At 43.6% G+C, this 20,578-nt stretch overlaps 1 protein-coding gene across 2 annotated transcripts in view; it reads left to right on the top strand.

Annotated features, from left to right (window-relative positions):
- The first annotated feature begins 14,698 nt into the window (after positions 1–14,698).
- The window catches only part of PRKAR2B (protein kinase cAMP-dependent type II regulatory subunit beta), a 200,006-nt gene continuing 194,126 nt past the window's right edge, over positions 14,699–20,578 (top strand). The window contains exon 1 of one of the 2 annotated variants that reach the window (XM_030549404.1): positions 14,699–15,119. In XM_030549404.1, coding sequence (XP_030405264.1) covers positions 14,768–15,119 — 352 coding nt within the window. In that variant the 5' untranslated portion in view covers positions 14,699–14,767. The remainder of the gene's footprint in view (positions 15,120–20,578) is intronic. The other variant, XM_030549458.1, reaches the window with a different exon arrangement.

Here is a 20,578-nt window from a genome sequence, read left to right as displayed (position 1 = left end):
TCAGAACATGCATTTCATGTTTGTCTCCAACAGCTGTTTCCTCTCCTTTGCTCCCCGTATTTGCCACACAGCAGATGACAGCACAGGGTCCTTTGAAAATCTCAAAGCTAAACCTTGGGCTTTATCTAATACTAACAGACCAGAAGCTCAGTGGATCAGAGCACTAGATTTTCAGGGAGAGATTTAATTTTCCATTACTCATGAAATTTCATTCCTCTTCCCACGCAAAACAAAAACTTATTCAAGCAAAACTATTCTTATTTAATGTAGAGAGTTAACGTGGGTTTAAATAGTGCCTTAGGTATTTGAAAACAAGTCTGCTGGTGGTGCTGGTTTTGTTTTTTAAGCACCTTTTTACCAGCACTTTCCTCAAAATATTCCTTGATATTTCACAAATTTATAGACATATAACAAGGGGATTTTGCTGTCTTTCTGAAGCATCAGACTAGGTGGACCTGTAGTCTATGGCAAACTGTTATTGCAGCACACATACTATTGGAAAATCATGGACTTTTAAAAAACAATACTTGAGATTTTCAGCATAACTAGCAAAGTTAGCTGCCCAACTTAAAACACAAAAATGGTGTGATTTTTTTCTGAGAGAAGGTACCCAGCACTTTCTGAAAATCAAGAACTAGATTAATAGATTTTTAAGGCTTTCATTCAATCATCTAACTGTCTGACCTCCTTTATATCACAGACCACCGCTTTAGTGAGGGCAATAACTTGAGCTGTTGAAACCTTATCTTCCAGAAAAGCATCTAACCTTAACTTGAAGACAGCAAGAGATGGAGAAATCACCATTTCCCTTGGAAATGTGTTCCAGTGGTTAATCACTCTCACTGTTAAAAATGTGTGCCTTATATCTAATTTGAATTTGTCTGGCTATTAGTTCCTATTATGCCCTTCTCTGATAAAAAGCCCTTTAATACTGGTGTTTCCTGCTTCCGAAAGTACTTTGAGACTACAAACAAAATACCTCTGTCTTCTTTGGATAAGCTAAACAGATTGAGCTCTGAGTCTCTCACTGTAAGGCATTTTCTCCAGTCCTTGAATACTTTTAGTGACTCTTCTGCACACTCTCCAACTTTTCGGTGTCCTTTTTTTAAAAAATGTGGACATCAGAACAGTATGCAGTATTCCAGTATCAGTCTAATCAATGCTGTATTCTGGGGTAAAACCACTTCCCTCCTCCCATTCACCACTGCCCTGTTTATACACTCAAGATTTATATTAGCCCTTGTTGCCACACAGCAGCAATCTGGGAGTGCATGTTGCATTGTTTGTCCATTATGACCCCTAAATCCTTTCCAGAATCATTGCTTTCCAGGATACATTGCCCCATTCTGTAGGTATGGCTTGCATTCCTTGTTCCTAGATGTATGACCTTGTATGTGACTATATTAAAATGCATTTGTTTGACTTGGGCCAGCTTACTAGGCAACCTGCATTGCTCTTTATGACTGCCCTGCTTCATTGTTATTTTCTACTCTACTAATCTTTATGTCATCCACAGATTTTTATCAGCAGTGATTTCATATTGACCTCTAGACTACTGATGAAAATTTTGAATAGTGGCAGGTCTGCTCCCTATCCCTGCAAAGCCCCACTAGAAACACCCCTATTCAATGATGATTCCGCAATGACAACTACATTCTGAGATCCATCAGTTAGCCAGTTTTTAATCCATTTAACCTGAGCTTTAAAAATTTAGCAGCATACAGTATTAATAATCAGAATGTCATGCAGTACTGAGTCAAATGCCTTACAAAAGTCTAAGGATATGACATCTACACAGTTACTTTATCTCATTTAAAATATAAAAGACTTTTTAATGGCAAATCCTATATATAACCCATCCTGCACTTTCTTGGCCACAGTGTGGTTCCTTGGTATAGGAAGGGGCAGGATTTGGGGAATTTGTGCATACCGATAGGTTTTTAAGGAACCATACAGCCCAAAAATGAAGTTTTGGATGTGGATGACGGGGGTGAACTGGGAGACAAGTGGGCTTGGTGATCAGTAAATCTACTACTATACAACTCTACTGATCATTTTCCCCCGGCAACCCAAAGCTGCTGGAGTGGCAGGGGCTATTACATTCACAAGGCTTCACTGCTTCCGTTTTCTGAGGTGAATTCCTTCCATCCCAAACCTTGTGTCAAACCTGGTTATTCAGTCCTTGTTGCACAGGACTGGCTGTGATGCTTCCCAGGGAATCCAGGGTTGTGATTCACCTTGTCTTTAGTATGACAAATTCTTATCTGTGCCTGCTGTGGATTAACTCCCTGAAACCACCAACCTCTGGCAACACAAGAACTGCCTTCCAGGCCTCCACAGGTCTCACTGTCTCTGCACAGGTAAGTAGTAGGGACACACACCAACTCCCAAGTCCTCAGAGCATCCTTCTGGAATGCTTGACCCTTTTCTACTAAACACTCACAAAACTCTTAGGTCCGCTATTCCCAAAGGAATAGTACATACCAGTTTATAAAATTCAACTCAGATTACGGTGACCAGACGTCCCGATAAAATCGGGACTGTCCCAATATTTAGGCTTTTGACCCGTGTCCTGACCGATGTTTCATCGAGACTCAATTTGTCCCGATATTTCACACTGGGTTTTTTTTTTGTTTGTCTGGTGCTCCGCCAGTGACTCCCTTTCCCCCCATGTGTCCCGATATGTTCTTCCTCTCTTCTGGTCACACTAACTCAGATTATCACTTCATTTAACACCCAGCAATTTTATATTCTGTGAAAATAAGAATAAGTTTATTATCAAAGAACACAGATTTGAGTGAGAATATTGTTTCTAATATATAAAACCAAAATCCTAACCTGGTTTCTAGAGCCTCCTAAACTTAACTACCAAAGCATTCTTTTATGTCCTACAAGAGGAGTTGGATCATGCTGGCATTGTAAAAGACATTGTCACGAGTGCAAGGAGACAAAGAGAATGGTAAGGCAAGAGAAGTGGGTAGAGCAAAGGGCACAAGATGGGAAATAGGAAGAATTAAGAGCAGAGACTTAAATAGAGACATAGCAATGTAGAACCTTGAAGCTGAGGACAAACAGTTTAAATGTGATCAATGAACTATATCTACAAGTTTTCGAGATTGTTGATAGAAGTGCAAACCAATGATAGATAAATTTGGGCTCTATAGGGCTTTTAATTGGCTTTGGTAAAATGAAAAATATCTTATCACAAACTTTAGCAGACTAGGTGAATGACAGGATACCTGACTCTGTACAGTTGCTGCTTTTGTTGTTTGCTCGAGAAGTATGTGGCTTGATGACTATCACTAGATCTGTGGATGAGTTTATTAGCTGACTCATTTGGAAGCCAGTGAGAGTTGCTTTGTACATCAAGAGAAAAAAAAAACAAATGTGGTATTTTAAGGATGCTTCAGGAGGTCAAAAGTTACTAAGTGATTAAAAAATATCAGTCTATAAGGTGCCACAGGACTCTTTGCTGCTTTTAAGTGATTATTGTGCTCACTCCAGATTTGAGGTGCTTACAAACAATTGTTACATCATTAAGAGACTGCAAATTTAAAATCTGCCGTATCGGCGAAGAGATTTTGCAGTGCATGTAAAACATTCAGGAATGTCAAAGTTGGCCAGCAGTGCCTTGTACCCTTTCAGAATGTGAAATGCACCTATACTTAAACCTTTGACAACCAGGACATACAGAGTTAAGGTAAAAGGAATGTAAACCCCTCTGAAATATAGGAACTACAGCATTAAGGTAACATCCCCCAACCCCACGCCCAACCGCCTTGACTCTCCTCCCCATAGAGTTGGCAATAGGCATGGAGACCAAACAAATCCTGACCTGTGCCTAGCAAAATCTGCCAATTTCTATGTGATGTCCAACATAATGGTATATTATCACTTCTCTTCAGACACTCTTATTGTGTTCGATGTCGACCTGGTGAGCCAGTGATTAGTTGCAGTAAATTGCCAGAACTCTCATTGACATATGAGGAAGTGGAGCTGCAGCTAGAGGGAACAGGGATCCCTTTTGTTATTCAAAGCTGGATGTGGAGTGGGTGATCACAATGGCCCCTCTGCTCTTAAATTCTCATACTTTGTAGAATTGCAAGGTTGCTAGTATGGCTGTCACCTAGTAGAAAGCCAGCATGTGGAGGTAGTAGTATGTCAGGAAGAAAGGGGAATGAATACAAATGTTTCACCAAGTTCTAACACTGACTTGATCAGACACACTCAATGCCCACCAGCAACCCACATCTGCACCGGTATGCACACAGTACCCTGCACCTTCTGTGCGCTGTGTGCTACACTATTGCTCTGGGGAGTTCTAGCCATCTGGTGGTTCACATCACAGTGTACCCACAGCTCAGTCAATGGTAACTGAAGGTGATGTCCCAGAGGGACTCTTCAGGACAAGGATAAAAGAGCGTTAACATTTGGCAAATCCTTGGGAGAGCTGTTTGCCCAAAGCCAAGTTGTCAAGTGTAGGTCAGGCTTAGCTAGCTCATGTTTACTAAACTGTATGTCTTTCCTAGAATAGGTATACAGTTTAGTAAACAAGACCTAAAAGTTTCCCCCCACTCTTCATGCACTGTCTCCATGGTCCTCTACATGATCAAAAGAATACAATCCTCTGATCTCTGACAGGTACGGGTTGGAGCATTGTTCAAGGGGAGCAAAATTAAGGCTGTGTGGCGTGAGAGATGTTTCCTTAATTTTCAGAGGGGTAGCCGTGTTAGTCTGGATCTGTAAAAAGCAACAGAGAGTCCTGTGACGAAGTGGGTATTCACCCACGAAAGCTTATGCTTCAATACATCTGTTAGTCTTAAAGGTGCCACAGGACTCTCTGTTGCTTTTTTACCTTAATTTTGTATTTTCACAGATTTAGACGTTTAAGTATGGGTACATTTCATATTCTGAAACATTTCATACTGCTGGTCATCTTTAACTCCACATTAATGAAATTGTTGGACAGTGAATTTTACTTGTTTTCTGAGGAAGTAGTGGTAATGATGGGGGCATTATTTGAAGGCAGAAAACAAAGGGTCTTCCTGGGAAATAACTCACTGCCACTCAGCCGCCCACTCTAGCCTCCTTGTGGTCCCAGAAGGACTGGAGGGACTGTGTGGAGGAGGGAAGGTGGTAACTGATGGCCTGTGAGGAAAACATCTACCAAATGGAGGCAATAAGGGGAAGGGGAGACCTATATTCCCTACTCCACTCCAATGGCTAATGTATGGGAAAGGGCCCAAGCCCTCAAAGGTATATAGATGCCTAACTCCCATTTGATTTCTATGGGCCTTGAATTCCTAAATACCATTAAGGATCAGGTCCAAGGTGCTCTGATGAATAGACTTATCACAGAGGTTTGAAGTGGCCCATTCATTTCAATGGGATGTTCCCAGATAAATCAGAAAATGCCACAGAAATGAATGCAGCCTGTCAAAATAGCTTTGAGAAGTGTGAACTGACTCATTCATACATTGGCCAAACTGGACAGTCCCTACGTAAAAGGATAAATGGACACAAGTCAGATATTAGGAATGGTAATATACAAAAACCTGTAGGAGAACATTTAAACCTTCTTGGCCACACAATAGCAGATTTTAAGGTAGCCATCCTACAGCAAAAAAACTTTAGGGCCAGACTTCAAAGAGAAACTGCCGAGCTTCAGTTCATTTGCAAATTTGACACCATCAACTCAGGATTAAACAAAGACTGTGAATGGCTAGCCAACTACAAAAGCAGTTTCTCCTCCCTGGGTGTTCACACCTCAACTGCTAGAAGAGGGCCTCATCCTGATTGAACTAACTTCGTTATCTCCAGACTGATTCTGGCCTGTATATTTATACTTGCCTCTGGAAATTTCCATTACATGTGTCTGACGAAGTGGGTATTTATCCACGAAAGCTTATGCTCCAATACATCTGTTAGTCTATAAGGTGCCAAAGGTATCCTAATGTTTGGACCTCATTGACAGTAAAAGCACCTCTGTTTAGAAATGCAACAATTCTGTTCAAGAGAATTGATTACTTTTAAACCAAATATCCCAAATAATAAGACTTGATCTACACTACAAAGATACATCTATGCAAAGCAACTCACATCAACCTATTTGCGCACTCAAATTTGTTTCTGGCAATGCAGAAAAACCACCTCCCCAAATGGCATTGGGCCATGATCTACCTACTGAGGTCAATGTGTAGACACTGAATGACCTGTGGAGATCCTAACAGGCAGCCAGCGGCTGTCCCACAATGCCTCATTCACTGTAACAGTGACAGGTCTAGTCACAATTGTAAATTCCACTGCCTGGGATCACAGAGCCCACAAAGCATTCTGCCCCTCCTTCACCCTGTTTAACCCCCCATGCCTGTTTTTGAAATGCCTTTTCCTGATTGCCCACCTTGGCAAGAACACCTAGCAACTCTCCCTTGTGTGCATCTGATCACATCAGCTCCATGCACTATATATGCTTCTGCTTGTAGTAGACGGGAAGTATTATATCTCCTGGGTCTGGAGGGAAAAGAGTTATGATCCAGCCATAGAGACATGGACATCTATGGGCAGACTGCACAGGGAACGTAGTCAAAGGGGTATGCCAGGAATCCACAGCAGTGCCACATGAAAGTGAAGTAACTTTGTCAGGCATACCATAAAGCAAGGGAGGCTAGCAATAGTGTGCTGCCCTGCAGACCTGCTGCTTTTACAATGAGCTGCATGCCATAGAGGTAGAGGCCCCACCAACACCCACAAACCATTGTGAATACCTTGGAAAAGCCCAAGACAGCAACCCCCATCATGAATATGCAGGAGGCAGAGAGACAGGAAATGCAATGGGAAACTCCAGCCATGCTCCAGATCAGGACCTGTTTGAGATCCTGCTACAGTCTATCCAGTCCCTCTAGGCAAGCGTGGATGAGCCTGGTAAAGGGAAGGACCTCAGGTAAATGCGTGCATGCAATTTTCCTTACAACGTTTAACTTTGACAATGATACCCATCCCATCCCCAAGTTAACAAGAGAAAGGTATCAACTTTTCATTGTTTTACCGATAGGAAAAGAAATGCAACAACCAAGGGTAGTGCTGGGATCTGTTTTTTGTTTCCTTACTGGGTTAGGTGGAGGTGGCCATGCAGAGCACTTTTGTGTGTGAATAGGGGACTTCCTTTAAATCCTCCTGAGATCTTGATGAAACTTTCATGGAGACACTCTACAAGCCTCTCTCAAATGTTTCTGGGGAAGGCTGCCTTATTTCTTCCTCCATGGTAGGACAACTTCCCATGCCACTCTGCAATGAGTTCAGCTGGCACCAGTGCAGTAAACGTGGCATATGAGCCTGGACAGCTTTGTAATGCCTGTAGCAGCTGTGTTCTCTGCCATTGTAACTCTCAGAAGTGATAGAGCAGCTAAAATCTCCACTGCTGGTGGAAAGCAGTGTCACAATGAAGTGCCATTGTCCTATTATTGGTTTCTATGGAAGATGGACTGAAAAGCCTTCTCCTCCGTGGTTTGTACTCACTGTGGCTGGGACTGGACAGGTGTCTTGTGCAGAGGCGCTCCAAAGCTGTAGTGTCAATAAATATATCTTAGTAAAAGTGTTTATAGGACTAAGGAGGAGGAAGTTTTGAAACGTAACTTTCCCTTTCTGTTGTGCTTGTAAATCCAGTGGCACATCTGTCTGTTCTTATCAAAAGCTTCTGGTGTGATAGCCTTGAGGGATGCCACTTCCATACTTGCAAAATGTCTGACCCTGATGAGGTGGAAAAGTAGGGAACGAGGGAGGATATGTTCAGCAAGTCATAGACCATGAACAAAGAGCTCAAGGATACCAATAGCATGGAAAATGAAAAAGAGGACAGGGACTAAGTCCCAGCAGTACAAGGAGCAGAAAATGCACCAGGACATAATGGGTTTTCTCAGGCAGCAAACCCAAATGCTGCAGACTATCTGGTTGACCTATAGGTCCAAAAATCCTAGACGTCTCCCTTTCCAGTCCTCCATGGTCATTGCTCCCTGCACCTCCTAATGTACAATGTGGCATGACAGAGCACAACACTACCTCTACCACAGCAAGGTACAGCAAGGAGATCCCAGCTTTACATATCCTGAGCTGTGAGAACAACTGATGTATGGTTAGCCATAACAGACTACATTTGTTTACTCAAATGGACATAAAATGTTTACTTCCTAATTTTAATTTTTCACCCTATTACATTAAGGGATTGTCTACACTTACATTTTATAGTGCTCTATCTTGCTGGCTCAGGGGGGTGAAAATTCACTCCCCTCCCGAGCGCAGCAAGTCTGAGCGCTTTAAAGCGCTAGTGTAGACAGGCTCAGCCACACTCCCAGCACTTGGAGCTAATCCCCTTGTGGAGGTGGATTACCAGGAGTGCTGAGAGAGCTCTTTCCCAGCGCTCGCGCGCAACCACACTCGCACTTCAAAGCGCTGCTGCAGGAGCATTCCTGCAGCAGCACTTTGAAGTTTCCAGTGTAGACATACCCTTAAAATGTGTAGGGATTTTTTTGCATAGTGATTTTCTGTATCATTATTTTCCACTCAATGTTACATTTTTGAAAAATCAAATCATTTTATCAGTTTGCAACAATACACCTTCTAATTACAGTACACCAAGCACCCTCTAATTAATATCTTCAGGAAACCCCCCAGCCATCTTAATAAATGTACAGCAATCACTACACAATCCTTAGCAGTGCCCCAACCTCCAGGCTCAGAGAACACTCCATTACAGAACTCTACTGTGGCTGACTGTTAAAAATGTTCTGTCAAAGCCTCCCTCCAGTGTATAAACTTTCATGGGGCTCTTGTAATAGTCTTTGGTGTCTGGCTATTCAAAGTCAACAGACAGCTGCTCACCCTCTATCCTCCATCCCACCAGCAGCTTTTGCCTTACAGATATTATGCAGGATACAGTAGGCACCTCTGCCCATGAGGATGTTTTTCTTACCACGATCCACTCCAGAAAGTAAACACTGCCAGTGTCCCCTCAATGTGCTGAAAGCACATTCAACAATCTGCTGAGCTCACAGTTGGATCTCTCATTGGTGCTATCATGGTGGTCTGTGTATGACTTCATGAGCCAGGGGAAGGCCGTGTTCTCTAGAATTACTATTAGAATTTCAATATCACCAATAGTAGTCTACTGCTCAGGAAATGTTCCTGACTGCAGCTTTCATAACAGTCCTGTGTTCTTAGAGATGTGAGTGTCATGCACCTTCTCTGACCTGCCCATTGTGATACTTATGAAGCATCCTCTGTGATCCCCCAAAGCTTGCATAACTATGGAAAAGTAACCCTTTCTATTACTGTACTCTATGGCAAGGTGAACTCATGCCAAAATAGGGCTATGCATGGCCTTGCCACAGTTTGGGAACCTTAGTGTGGCAAATCCATCTGCTAGGTCTTGCATAGCAGGAGACAATTAATGGCCCTACACACTTGCATGATAATGGCCTTATTGTGTTTTTTCCAACCCTAAAATGATTTCCTGCTGACCGGTAGCAATCCTGTTTCAAGCTTCAAGAGTGTGATGGTCACTTGCTCCTCCACTGTCAATGCAGCTCTCTGGTGTCCCAATACTCGAGCACTCGGATAAGCTGGGCACACAGATCCAGGACTGTGGCCTTTCACAGCCACTGCTCATTTTCCCATACCTGCATTGTGGTATGATGTCACTAGGCAGTGCTCATTTCTCAGGCCCAAAGGTGGTACTCGACAGTGTGTGTGTGTGTGTGGTCTGTGAATGCCACCAATAAACTTCAATTGTTCTTCACTATATCTCTCAGCAAGCTGTCCTTAAAGAAATCCTCATGTTCCCTGTTGTTTCAGTACTTCCCTATGGTCTGCAAATGGAGGCAGATCGTGTGTTTTGGATTTGCACTATTCACATGAATAGTGTAGAGGTCTGCTGGCTTCATGCCTCTCTCAGAGCTGGCAGAAACCAAAAAGTGCTGCACTGGTTTGTGGAATTTTTAACAAATAGCATAAAAATTTGGGATGCAAATGGCATTATGAGATGGAAAAAGGAGTCAAGCTCTCAGCATGAAACTATCTTCCAGAGATCCCCAGGCAAGTCATTACTATCTACAAAACATTGCAAAAATTTCCCAAAATGCACTATGCTGGATGGTGGCACATAGCACGCTGGGATACCTACCCATGGTGCACCACAATTTAAATTGAAACTATTAAAACAAGCACCCCAGTGAGTACTTGCTGCACCCCCACAAGCAGCCGAGTGTGCCTGGGCCATATACAAACTTCAGTGGCTACATGCTGACCTAACTTGCATGGACCAAAGCCTGGAGCCAGTGCCGTCCTTAGCCATAGGCAGAACAGGCAGCCGCCTAGGGCATCTCTCTCCCTGGGGGCACCACTCGGCCGGGAGCCTGGACAGATGGGAAGCAGTGGAGCATGTAAGAGCAGGGCTGCTGGGTCCTAGAGAGAGCTGAATGCAGCACAGTCTGAGGGAGGGGATTGTCTGCTGGGATCTCTGGGAAGGAACTCACTTGTGAGTGTGACTCTTTCCCCCGGTGTGAGGTGAGGCAGGCTGGGTGGCTCTGGCAGTATCCTTTGTTGTCCTCCATAACATCCATTCTTCTCCCCCCTGCCCCACAGAGTACCCCCTTTCTCCCTCCCCCCCATGGAGCACCCCTCTCTCCCCCCTCCCCTCTGTCAGAGCTGGGTTGGGTGAGGTGCTGCGAGGGGAGGGAAGGCTGGCTGCCTGCTGAGGAATGACAGTGAAAGTAACTCATTTCCTCACAGCCAGCCAGGACTGGAAGGGTCGCACAAGACTGGGCTGGGGATAACCAGATAGCATGGGTGAAAAATCAGGACAGGGAGTTGGGGTAGGGTGAGCAGATGTCCCACTTTTATAGGGACAGTACCAACTTTTGGGTCTTTTTCTTATATAGGCTCCTATTCCTCCTCACCTCCTGTCCTGATTTTTCACACTTGCTGTCTGGCCACCCTAGGTGGGGGTAATTGGTGCCTATATAAGACAAAGCCCCAAATATCAGGACTGGCCCTATAAAATCAGGACATCTGGATCTGGTCACCCTAGCTGGAGAGCGCATCTCTCCCCCAGGCTGGCAGTGATCCATCTCATCCGAGGAGAGCTGCACAAGGCAGGATGAGCTGCTGTGGCTCCATGGGTGCCCTGTCCCTGAAATCAGATGCTGTGCTAATTTCAGCATGATCCATTGGGCTGGCAGTGGTGCCAACTGGTGTGTGATAGGACCTGAGGGTTTGCTGCTGCTGTTGTCACTCTGCTCCCCGAGAGGTGGATTTTGGGGTCTTGCAGTTTTCCACCTATCTCCTCTACTGCAGCTGTTGGACCAGCAGGCTGGGGGGTGAGCCAAGCATGAAAGCAGTACTGCGTTGCCATTTAGATTGTCATTTAACAAATTTGTTCACCAAAAATGCTTGCTAACAATCCTGAATTCAATTTCAATTTTTTTTTAAATCAATATCTTAGCCAAAAACAGAAAATTAAGTTGTTGACAATTATTTGTGAAAAGTTTGGTATGGGGAAGGGAGTGGGTCAGTTTTCATCAGAGAAACAAAAAATGTTGACTGACTTTCCTATAACCCTGTTACTGCTAAATAGAGCCCTCCAACAACTGTAATATGCTTATCTCCTTATTCGTGTATAGAGCAGGGGTCGGCAAACTACGGCACACATGCCAAAGGTGGCAAGTGAGTTGATTTTTGATGGCACGCAGCCGCGGGCTGAGCTGCTCAGCCCGCCGCTGCTTTGGGGTTCCGGTTGCTGCCCCATTGCCACCCGGGGTCCTGGTGGCCGGCCCCACTCAGCCAGGGGCGGCTCTAGACATTTTGCCGCCCTAAGCACAGAGGGTCCACTGGTCCCGCGGCACCCTGCTGGAGGTCCATCGAAGCCACGGGACCAGCGGACCCTCCGCAGGCATGACGCCGAAGGCACCCTGCCTGCCACCCTCATGGCGCCGGCAAAGCGCCCCCCCCCAGCTTGCCGCCCCAGGCACCCGCTTGAAGAGCAGGTGCCTGGAGCCACCCCTGCACTTAGCACCCACTCTGGTCTGGGGACCCCCAAGGAACCCCTGGCCGGCAGCGGGCTGAGCAGGCCGGGGGCTGATACCCTGACTGAGCCACTCAACTCACTGTCGGCCTGGGGTTCCATTCACTCAGCTGGTAGTGGGCTGAGCAGGACTAAATTCAACGAAATAGGAAAAAAAGAGCAACTAATGACACAGTGCAAGAACATAGAGCAGTGGTCCCCCAGGTGCCAGATGAAGGACCGTGGTGGCGGATGAGCATCTGCTGATATGCTGCTGAAATTCAGCGACGACACCTCTGGATGACGCTGCTTGTTGGCGGCAAGCAGCGTCTGGCACAGTATCTTTCCCCAATCTGAACCTTAGAGTCCAAAAGTTGGGGTACCGGCATGAATTCCCCTAAGCTTAATTACCAGCTTAGATCTGATACACTGCCACCACCCAAAAATATATAGTTTTGGGGCACTCTGGTCCCCCCAAAACCTTCCCTGGGGACCCCAAGACCCAAATTCCTTGAGTCTTACTACACAGGGGAATAAACCATTTCCCTCCCCTTCTCTTCCCATCCAGGTGTTCCCTCCCTGGGCTCCTGGAGAGAGAGACAGATTCAAGCTCCGTGAATCTAAAACAAAGGGATTCCACCCTTCTCCCCTCCCTGTTAAGTACAGACTCAATTCCCTTGAGCCTCAAGAAGGAGAAAAAAATCAAACGGGTCTTAAAAAGCAAAACTTTTAATAAAAAGAAAGAAAAAAAGTAAAAGTTATCTCTGCAATTTAGATGGTAAAAGTTACAGGGTCTTACAGCTTATAGACACTAGAAAGAAGCCTCCGCCCCAGCAAAAAATACAATTTAAAATACTTCCAGCAAACTACACATTTGCAAATACAGAACACAATCAAAAGACTATAACCGCCTTCTCTACTAAATACTCACTATTCTGAATATGTAAGACACTGTAGCAGGAGATTGGCAAGAAACCCGGTTGCACGTCTAGTCCCTTCCAGGACCCAGAGAGAACAAAGCAAAAACCCAAAAAACACAAACAAAGGCTTCCCTTCACTGAGATTTGAAAGTATCTTGTTTCCTGATTGGTCCTCTGGTCAGGTGTCCGGTTCACTGTTTGTTAACCCTTTACAGGTAAAAGAGACATTAACCCTTAACTATCTGTTTATGACAGCATCATCCAGAGGCGTTGCCGCCAAAATGCCGCTGAATTTCTGCAGCATTTTGGTGGATGCTCGTCCGCCGGTCAGTACGTAGGCATACTGAGAGGCCCCTGCAGGCGCTATGGCATCCACTGGCACCATGTTGGGGACCCCTGACCTAGAGAGCCTCCTGACGCACGGTGATCATTTTGACTTAAATGGACTTGAACTGTATGTAGAGTACGCTGTCATCAATGTTGCCACATGCAAAATCGATGGACTTTGTACAGTTTAGTCATACCAGCAAACTTGTTGACATATATCCTAATGTCTAGATTGCCACTTGTATTCTACTGACAATTCCTATAACAGTAGCATCAGGAGAACGGAGTTTCTCAAAACTAAGGCTCATTAAAAACTATCTCCGCTCTACAAGGAGTCAGGAACACTTGACTGGTCTTGCTATTCTTGCAATCAAACAAGATGTCACTTTGTCTTTGTCATACGATGACATTATTACTGATTTTGCAGCCAAAAAAGCCAGAAAGATTGCTTTTAATTAAAAACAAATCCTTGTTTCAATACCTCTTCATAGAAATTTCCAATGAAATGTTGACAAATTAAAAACATTATATTATTTGCATCATTCTGTCAAATCAGAATTTTTTCTATAGTGCTACTTCTTTAGCGCTAGTCCACCAGCATTACAGTGTGCTTCATTAAGTTAAACTGGTTTTAATAACATGCATGCGGCAAGTTTTCCAATAGTGTAAGCGTATGTTTGTGTTTCTAAGAGCAAGACAGGCACAGAGGCACCAGTTTAATAATCCCGCCTATGGCACCATAAATCCTAAGGACAGCTCTGCCTGGAGCATAGCCTTAGCTTTACTGTAAGAGGGCAGGTGGAAAGGCCACCTGCCCCCCTAGCTACAACCCCTCCCTTTCCGTGGTGCTTTGAGCTGAAGGTCAGACTATCCCCTAAAGCGCCAAAGAGGAGGGCTCCCCCGTGGCTGTAGGACCCCTGCATCACTGTGTGCCATGCCCAGCTCCGGGGGAGAGCGCAGGCTGAGGCCCTATGTCCCAATCTGGGGGATCAGGTACCTTTCCAGCCTGGGCAAACCCTGACCTCCCGCCTCTGACCATCCCCGGCTGAGCCCCCTGCCCTGCCAGCGAGACACACCCCCGAGCCGCACCGTCCCCGCAGCCCGATCGCTTCCCCTCTCTTGCACGCCGCTCCCGGGGGAAGCCCGAGCCCCGCCCCGCCCGGCGCAGCGCTCCACCGTCCCTGGCTGGAGGTTGTCATGGTTTCCCGGGTCACATGCGTGCGAGCCCCCCCGGCGCTGGGGGAGGAGGCGGGGGCGGGGATGCTACAGTCACCGCCGGGGCTACCGCCGCCGCCGCGCCGAGAGGGAACCGAGAGCAGCCGGCGCCTCCCGGGCTCCCAGAGAGCCGCTCCCGGCACCCCCAGCGGCCAGGGCGGGCTCGGACCCCCGCGGCTCCCAGCTGCACCCGCTGCGGTTCCCCGCGCGCTGCGGCCCCCGTTCCCGCCGCCTTGCCCAGGCCGGCCCCGGCATGAGCATCTCCATCCCGGCGGGGCTGACGGAGCTGCTGCAGGGCTTCACCGTGGAGGTGCTGCGGAGCCAGCCCGGGGACCTGCTGGAGTTCGCCCTCCAGTACTTCGGGCGCCTCAAGGCGGAGGCGGCGGAGAGCGGCGCCGGTGGGGGCTCCCCCGCGCCGGGCCATGAGAGGGGCAGCCTGGCGCCCCGCAGGGCCCCCACCAGGGGGGTCAGCTTCGCCGAGGAGCCCCTGCAGACCGACTCGGAGAGCGGGGACGAGGAGGAGGAGGAGGAGGAATTCGCCGGTAAGGGCGGGGTCCCTGGGAGCTCCGCGGTCGGGGGAGGGCCGGGCGCCCCCCCGAGACTAGGTGAGACGGGGAAGGGCTCAGTCCTCTCGATACCCCGGAGGGGAGGGGCTGCAGGGGGAAAGCAGCTGGCGGCGGTAGCGTTTGAGGAGTGACCCGGAGACCCCTCACACCCCCGCTGTCCGGCCTGGGGGTGCCAGTAGTTCTGGCTTCACGGGACAGTGTATTGCTTAGCCTGCATGACTTCCAGATTCATGTCCCCTTCTCCTGAAGCGGGGGGGAGGGCGGGATGAAGCCCAGCATCCTTGCGCGCTTCTCCCTTGCTTGTTGTGAGGATGAGTGATGGGCAGAGCGAGGGGAAGGGCTCAGGACACAACCGTTACTGTGCTTTGAGCCTTGTGTGCTACCAGTAATGATGTGTGAGTGGAGAGAGAGCGAGAAGCTGCAGTAAGTGAATCCCAGCTCACTGGTGCAGCAGGACTGCATTTGAAATCATAGTTTATGAACCCTGACATGATGTACGTTTTTCTTTTCTTTGTCAAAGCACATGAAGTTGTTGTGGCAGATGCCCTATCTGTCCCTTCTCGCTTCAGGCTGGTTGTATCTCTGGCACTTTCTGGGGCTGCAACCTGGTCACAACTGTATTTATTGCTGTTGAGTAGTACCATGTTAAAGACTGCAAAAAAATCCATTTTCTTAAAAGATTGGCTCAAAAAGGAAACTGGGCAAGCAAGTTGTAGGGAGTATGCTGGCCAGAAGGCTGGAGAATGAATGGGAAGAAGCATCCTGTCAAGTTACTGCTATTGGCAAGTTCCACTCCTTCTGTATTTAAACAAAATGACAGATAACTGAAGGTTAGCTTCCATTCTGTTTGTCAAACTGAACTTTAATAACATGGGTGTCTCCCAGCCACCAGATATGCTGCATGGTGTATGTAAGTGTTGCACTGCACCAGATTTTTATATTTATGTTGTTTATTGTGTATAGGCCTGCATTATGCCTAAGAGATGACATGTAATTTAAAGAGGGACTAATGATCCCTTCTTTGTAGTAGGGATATTGGAAGGCAAAATCTGTATTTTTGTTGTAAATCAAATAGTATATTGCTATTTCTGTTTATGAATAGGCAGCAAGATATAGAATCATAGAATAGAAAGTCAATCTTTTGATGCTTTCTGTGCTTAATGCTCAAGGACATGTTGCTGTACAAATGCACTCAAATTAATTAAGCATTTTACTTAGATGTGCTCTGGGTATTCCATAAGGTAGACCACCAGAGGTTAAAATTTTTATTTCCTTTTAATAGTTATGTTCAAACTACCTGCACAGTAGGAAGGCCCAAGGAGTAAGCATAGCTGAGAGGACAGCAAAGAATGATTCAGTACTTCACTTCACTACAGGCTGATTCCTATCTGCCCACAGTTAAAAATTCTCTTTGTGTAACTGACAGGGTTTATTAGGAGACAAAGCATCTATCAAGGGGACAAACTGCAGCTGTCTCTGAAAAGGTGCAGAGCATTCAGACTACATACTGTGAACTAGCTAACTAAAGGGTAAATTGATAGTGGTGATTTGAGGAGGGGTGGAGGGGGACAGGGAAACAACATAAACATGTCTTCGATATCATTGACAGTTTTGTGAGAACAGTTTGAAAATGAAGAACCAGATTAGCTCATTGAAATATTGGTTCTTCCAGGTCAAGTTCAAGGTATATTTGCATAACCGTATCCAAAAGCTTGCTGTTTGCCAGCTGAGCTGTGCTAGCTTTGTAAATGAATGAAATGTTTTTATATGCATTTTATCACTGAAAGTCAGATATTTAAGGAGGTGGAAAAAATAAATTAGCTATTTAAGGAGAAGGATAAATAAATTAGCTTAAATAATATTTACATCTAAATTGGAAAGTTATGCTGCGTATTAAGATATTCAACATCCTTGTAATCTTTGCCCCAACATAAATAGGGTTTGTAATTTATAAGAATTTGTAGCAATTAATTTGGGTACTGTAGATTTATGTAATAGTTTTGAACTCTGCTGAAACCACGTCATCTATGAGGTGAGCAAAAATCCTAAGACCATTAGTGTATCTGCAAGCTTGAAACAGAATGATAATGGAGAAAAATTTAAATGTCTTCATTTCTTCATATTGAACATGACTGTCAAACCTGGCTCTTACTATGTTAAAAAGTCTGTTAGTTTAATCCATGGTATGTGGACTCCTTGTATGTTATATTTATGGTATAAATACAGCATTGTAGCTTGAATTTATTATGTGTTACACATGTAAATGTTTATAGGATATTTTAAGAAGCTTTCTAAGAATTGTAGTGAATATCCATAATCAACGATAAAACATTTTATTTATATTCAATGTTTTGTGATCTTAGGGGAAGAATGTAATTGTAAATAGTTTTGCTTAAAAAAGAGACTAACCAGGAATTATTTAACTAACTAATTATATGTAAAAATAATTTTGTAAAACAAAGCATATATGATATTTTGGAGTCTTTTTAAAGCCTACTTTGTACTAAGGTTTATAATCTGTATCAGTATTCCAAGCCTGGAGCAATGAATGGTTCAGGATCACAGGATGTAAATATTTTGGGAACCACTAGGCAGGGATTAATGAATCAGTTCTAATAAATGGTTAGTGGCTGGTTATATGTAACTTTTTTGCAAAATTTTACTTTTAGCATAGATGTCTGTACCTTCAAAATAGCACACATGTATCTACACTTCTCATATTGATAACTGGATAGAGGGATTTGTAGTTTAATAACTGTTTTATGGTCTTAAACATATACTTAAAATCAATTATTTTTAAATACTTTACACTTCTGTAAGTAGCACTTTTGATTATTAACACTGGAAGTGATTAGAATATGTTGTTTCAGTTTGTTTCCTTTGCCTTTTGCATCACTATTTGTATAGTTAGTTAGTTTCCCCTATTTGTGTGAGGCTTTTATACAGGAAGGAGGGAAGAAACATATTTAAACAACTGAGAACATTTGATTGCAAAATGACAAAAATTGCAGGGGACTCAAGAGTAGGTGTAACACCTGAAAGTTCTGCTTTTAAAAAAAAAATCAAATAAATGTTAAGTTGACATGTTCCTTTTTTTCATTTGGGAATTCGAACTGAACATTGTTTCATTGTTGAGAACACGTAATTGCCATTGTCCCCCAATTCTTGTTTTGAATAAATGTTTCTATCTATCTAGATACTTGTGTGACTCTCATTCACTGTAGTATTTGAACACCTCACAGGCAATTAATTTTTCCCTCTCGGCACCTCTTGTGAGGTCGGAAAGCACTGTCCCATGTTATAAATGGTGAACTGAGCAGTAGGATAGATTTGCCCACTGTCAGATACAAGTCTCTGGCTGATCCAGGAACTGAATCCAGGTCTCCTGAGTCCAAGTCCATTACCCTGTCCATTAGATCAGCCTTCTTAGTTACCGAAATTAAAAGAAATTTAAGGTCCTTACCTTGCAAGCTGTGGATCAGCTTGTGCCATAGGTATCTTTATTTTGAATGAATATCTGAGGTGTATGTGATTTCTTTAAAAAATAAATAATAAAAACATTAAAATGCATTCTCGTAACTTTAGTATACTTGAAGAATTGCTTGCTAAGCACACTGGCTGCTGTGCAAATTATTTTTAGATTTTATAGTAAATATCCATATAAATATAATTCCCATCAATGCATATGAGTAAGTCCCAGTAACAGTAGAAAGAATGATGTCCACATTTAAGGGGGAATTGAGCCTTTATTTTAATATGTTGCCCAGATTATTTAGAGACTGAAATTCATAGTAAATCATGTGTTATGATGTACCTATTGAAAAGTTAAAATTCTTCAGTAATGTTGTTGGCTTTTAAATGTTACCATTTTTGTTTCTTTAAATTGTTCTGAAGTGCCAATGCTATTATGAACCTTTATTTTGGTGGAAAATGAGTTGCATCATTTATAGCAGCTGTTGTTAAATATTTATTTACAGCTATAGCGAAAGTTCATATTCAGCCTAACCTTAATGTATTTTCTACAGATATTTCTAGAGCCGCTGTTGTTGCTTTCTTAGTAACACAATTGACATGAGTTAATATATACCACTCAATATTATGTAGCCCTTTGGATATTTACTGAGGTATTTTAACAGGAAAAAGCTTCGGTTTGGATATTTTTCTTTCAAGGCTGACTTTGCATCTGCATATCTCTTATTTGCATATGTTGCTATGAATACTGTCCTGAAAATGTGAACTATAAAATACATTTATATGTTTTAGTTATGTCCACCCTCTACATCCACACAATTACAAATAAAACATTGCAAGTTAAACATTTCTACTGTATCTTGCAACGTCATATGAAAGACACTCCTTTTTGTTCTGGTCACTTTATCCATTGTAAATTCTTTTAAAAAATGCATTGTGTTCATAGAGATGCTATAGCACTGTTTTATCTGTGGAATTCTGAGTTTCAGACAGAACTTGGTATAAATCTTGAACATGTCCAAATATTAATATTGTCAAGTCATCTGTGTATGACACAGTGTGATAAACTAGTTCTAAATCAGTAAAATTAATATCTGTTTTCAGGTTTCTCTTTTGACTATTTCTGAACATTTACACACGTGAAAAGTCTGAGAACTATAATAATAAATGCATTTTATTAGTTTTCAGGTCAGTGTTGAAAATGGGATGCCTGAAATCAAATGTGATATTTTGTTTCCTCACACTATTACTGTTTGTAAAACTGACATCATAACACATTTAATTATGTCACCTTTTTGTTTAGCTTCTAGAAATGGTTCAGGAGTATTTTCATGTTTATTAAAACTTCAAAACAGAGCAATTTGGTTGCAAAAATTACTTCAGGGTCTGTTATGCAGATATAAACTAGTTGTTATATTAGTAGGCATGAGTCAGTATAATCAAGTGGGTAGTGTAAATAAAACAACAATCTTATATAGATAATCATAATGATACTTAATATTAAATTGAAAACCACATAGAAAGATTTCTGAATTTTGTTAGAGTAAACCGTAAATCTAGGAAAATGCTAATACATACAAATGGTGAAATATGTATTTCTGTATATAGTTTAATTGAATTTAGTGCTTGTTAAAGCTCATTTCCTTGAAGGCCATTGAACAAACTTCAGAAAGTAATGTCTTTCAGTCGTTGTCAATGAACAAAGTTTGAACTGGTGACCTAGAGGTGAAAAGCTCAGTAGCCTATTACCAATTTACTGAGCCACCTAGTCTGAAATGGATTCTTTTTAAATAAACAGTTTCAGTTCCCAAAGTAGTTCCAGAATACTGGTGTAAACTTATATTTTTTAACTTAAATAATTAAGTAATATCTACAGTCTCCATTCAGGCCAGGGTAGGACTCCACTTGTCTAAGCTCTGCCTGTACAAACCTTAAGGCACCTGCCTGGATGTTGTCATGGGCACAGGTGCTGACTTTTATTTTTCCAGGTCAGTGCTCAACTCCTGCTCCACCCTCCGGCCATGCCC

This window comes from Gopherus evgoodei, chromosome 1 (genome assembly GCF_007399415.2).
Source record: "Gopherus evgoodei ecotype Sinaloan lineage chromosome 1, rGopEvg1_v1.p, whole genome shotgun sequence".
Taxonomy (NCBI): domain Eukaryota; kingdom Metazoa; phylum Chordata; order Testudines; family Testudinidae; genus Gopherus; species Gopherus evgoodei.
Note: the sequence above shows the minus strand (reverse complement) of the source record. Positions and strands in the feature narration are given on the sequence as shown.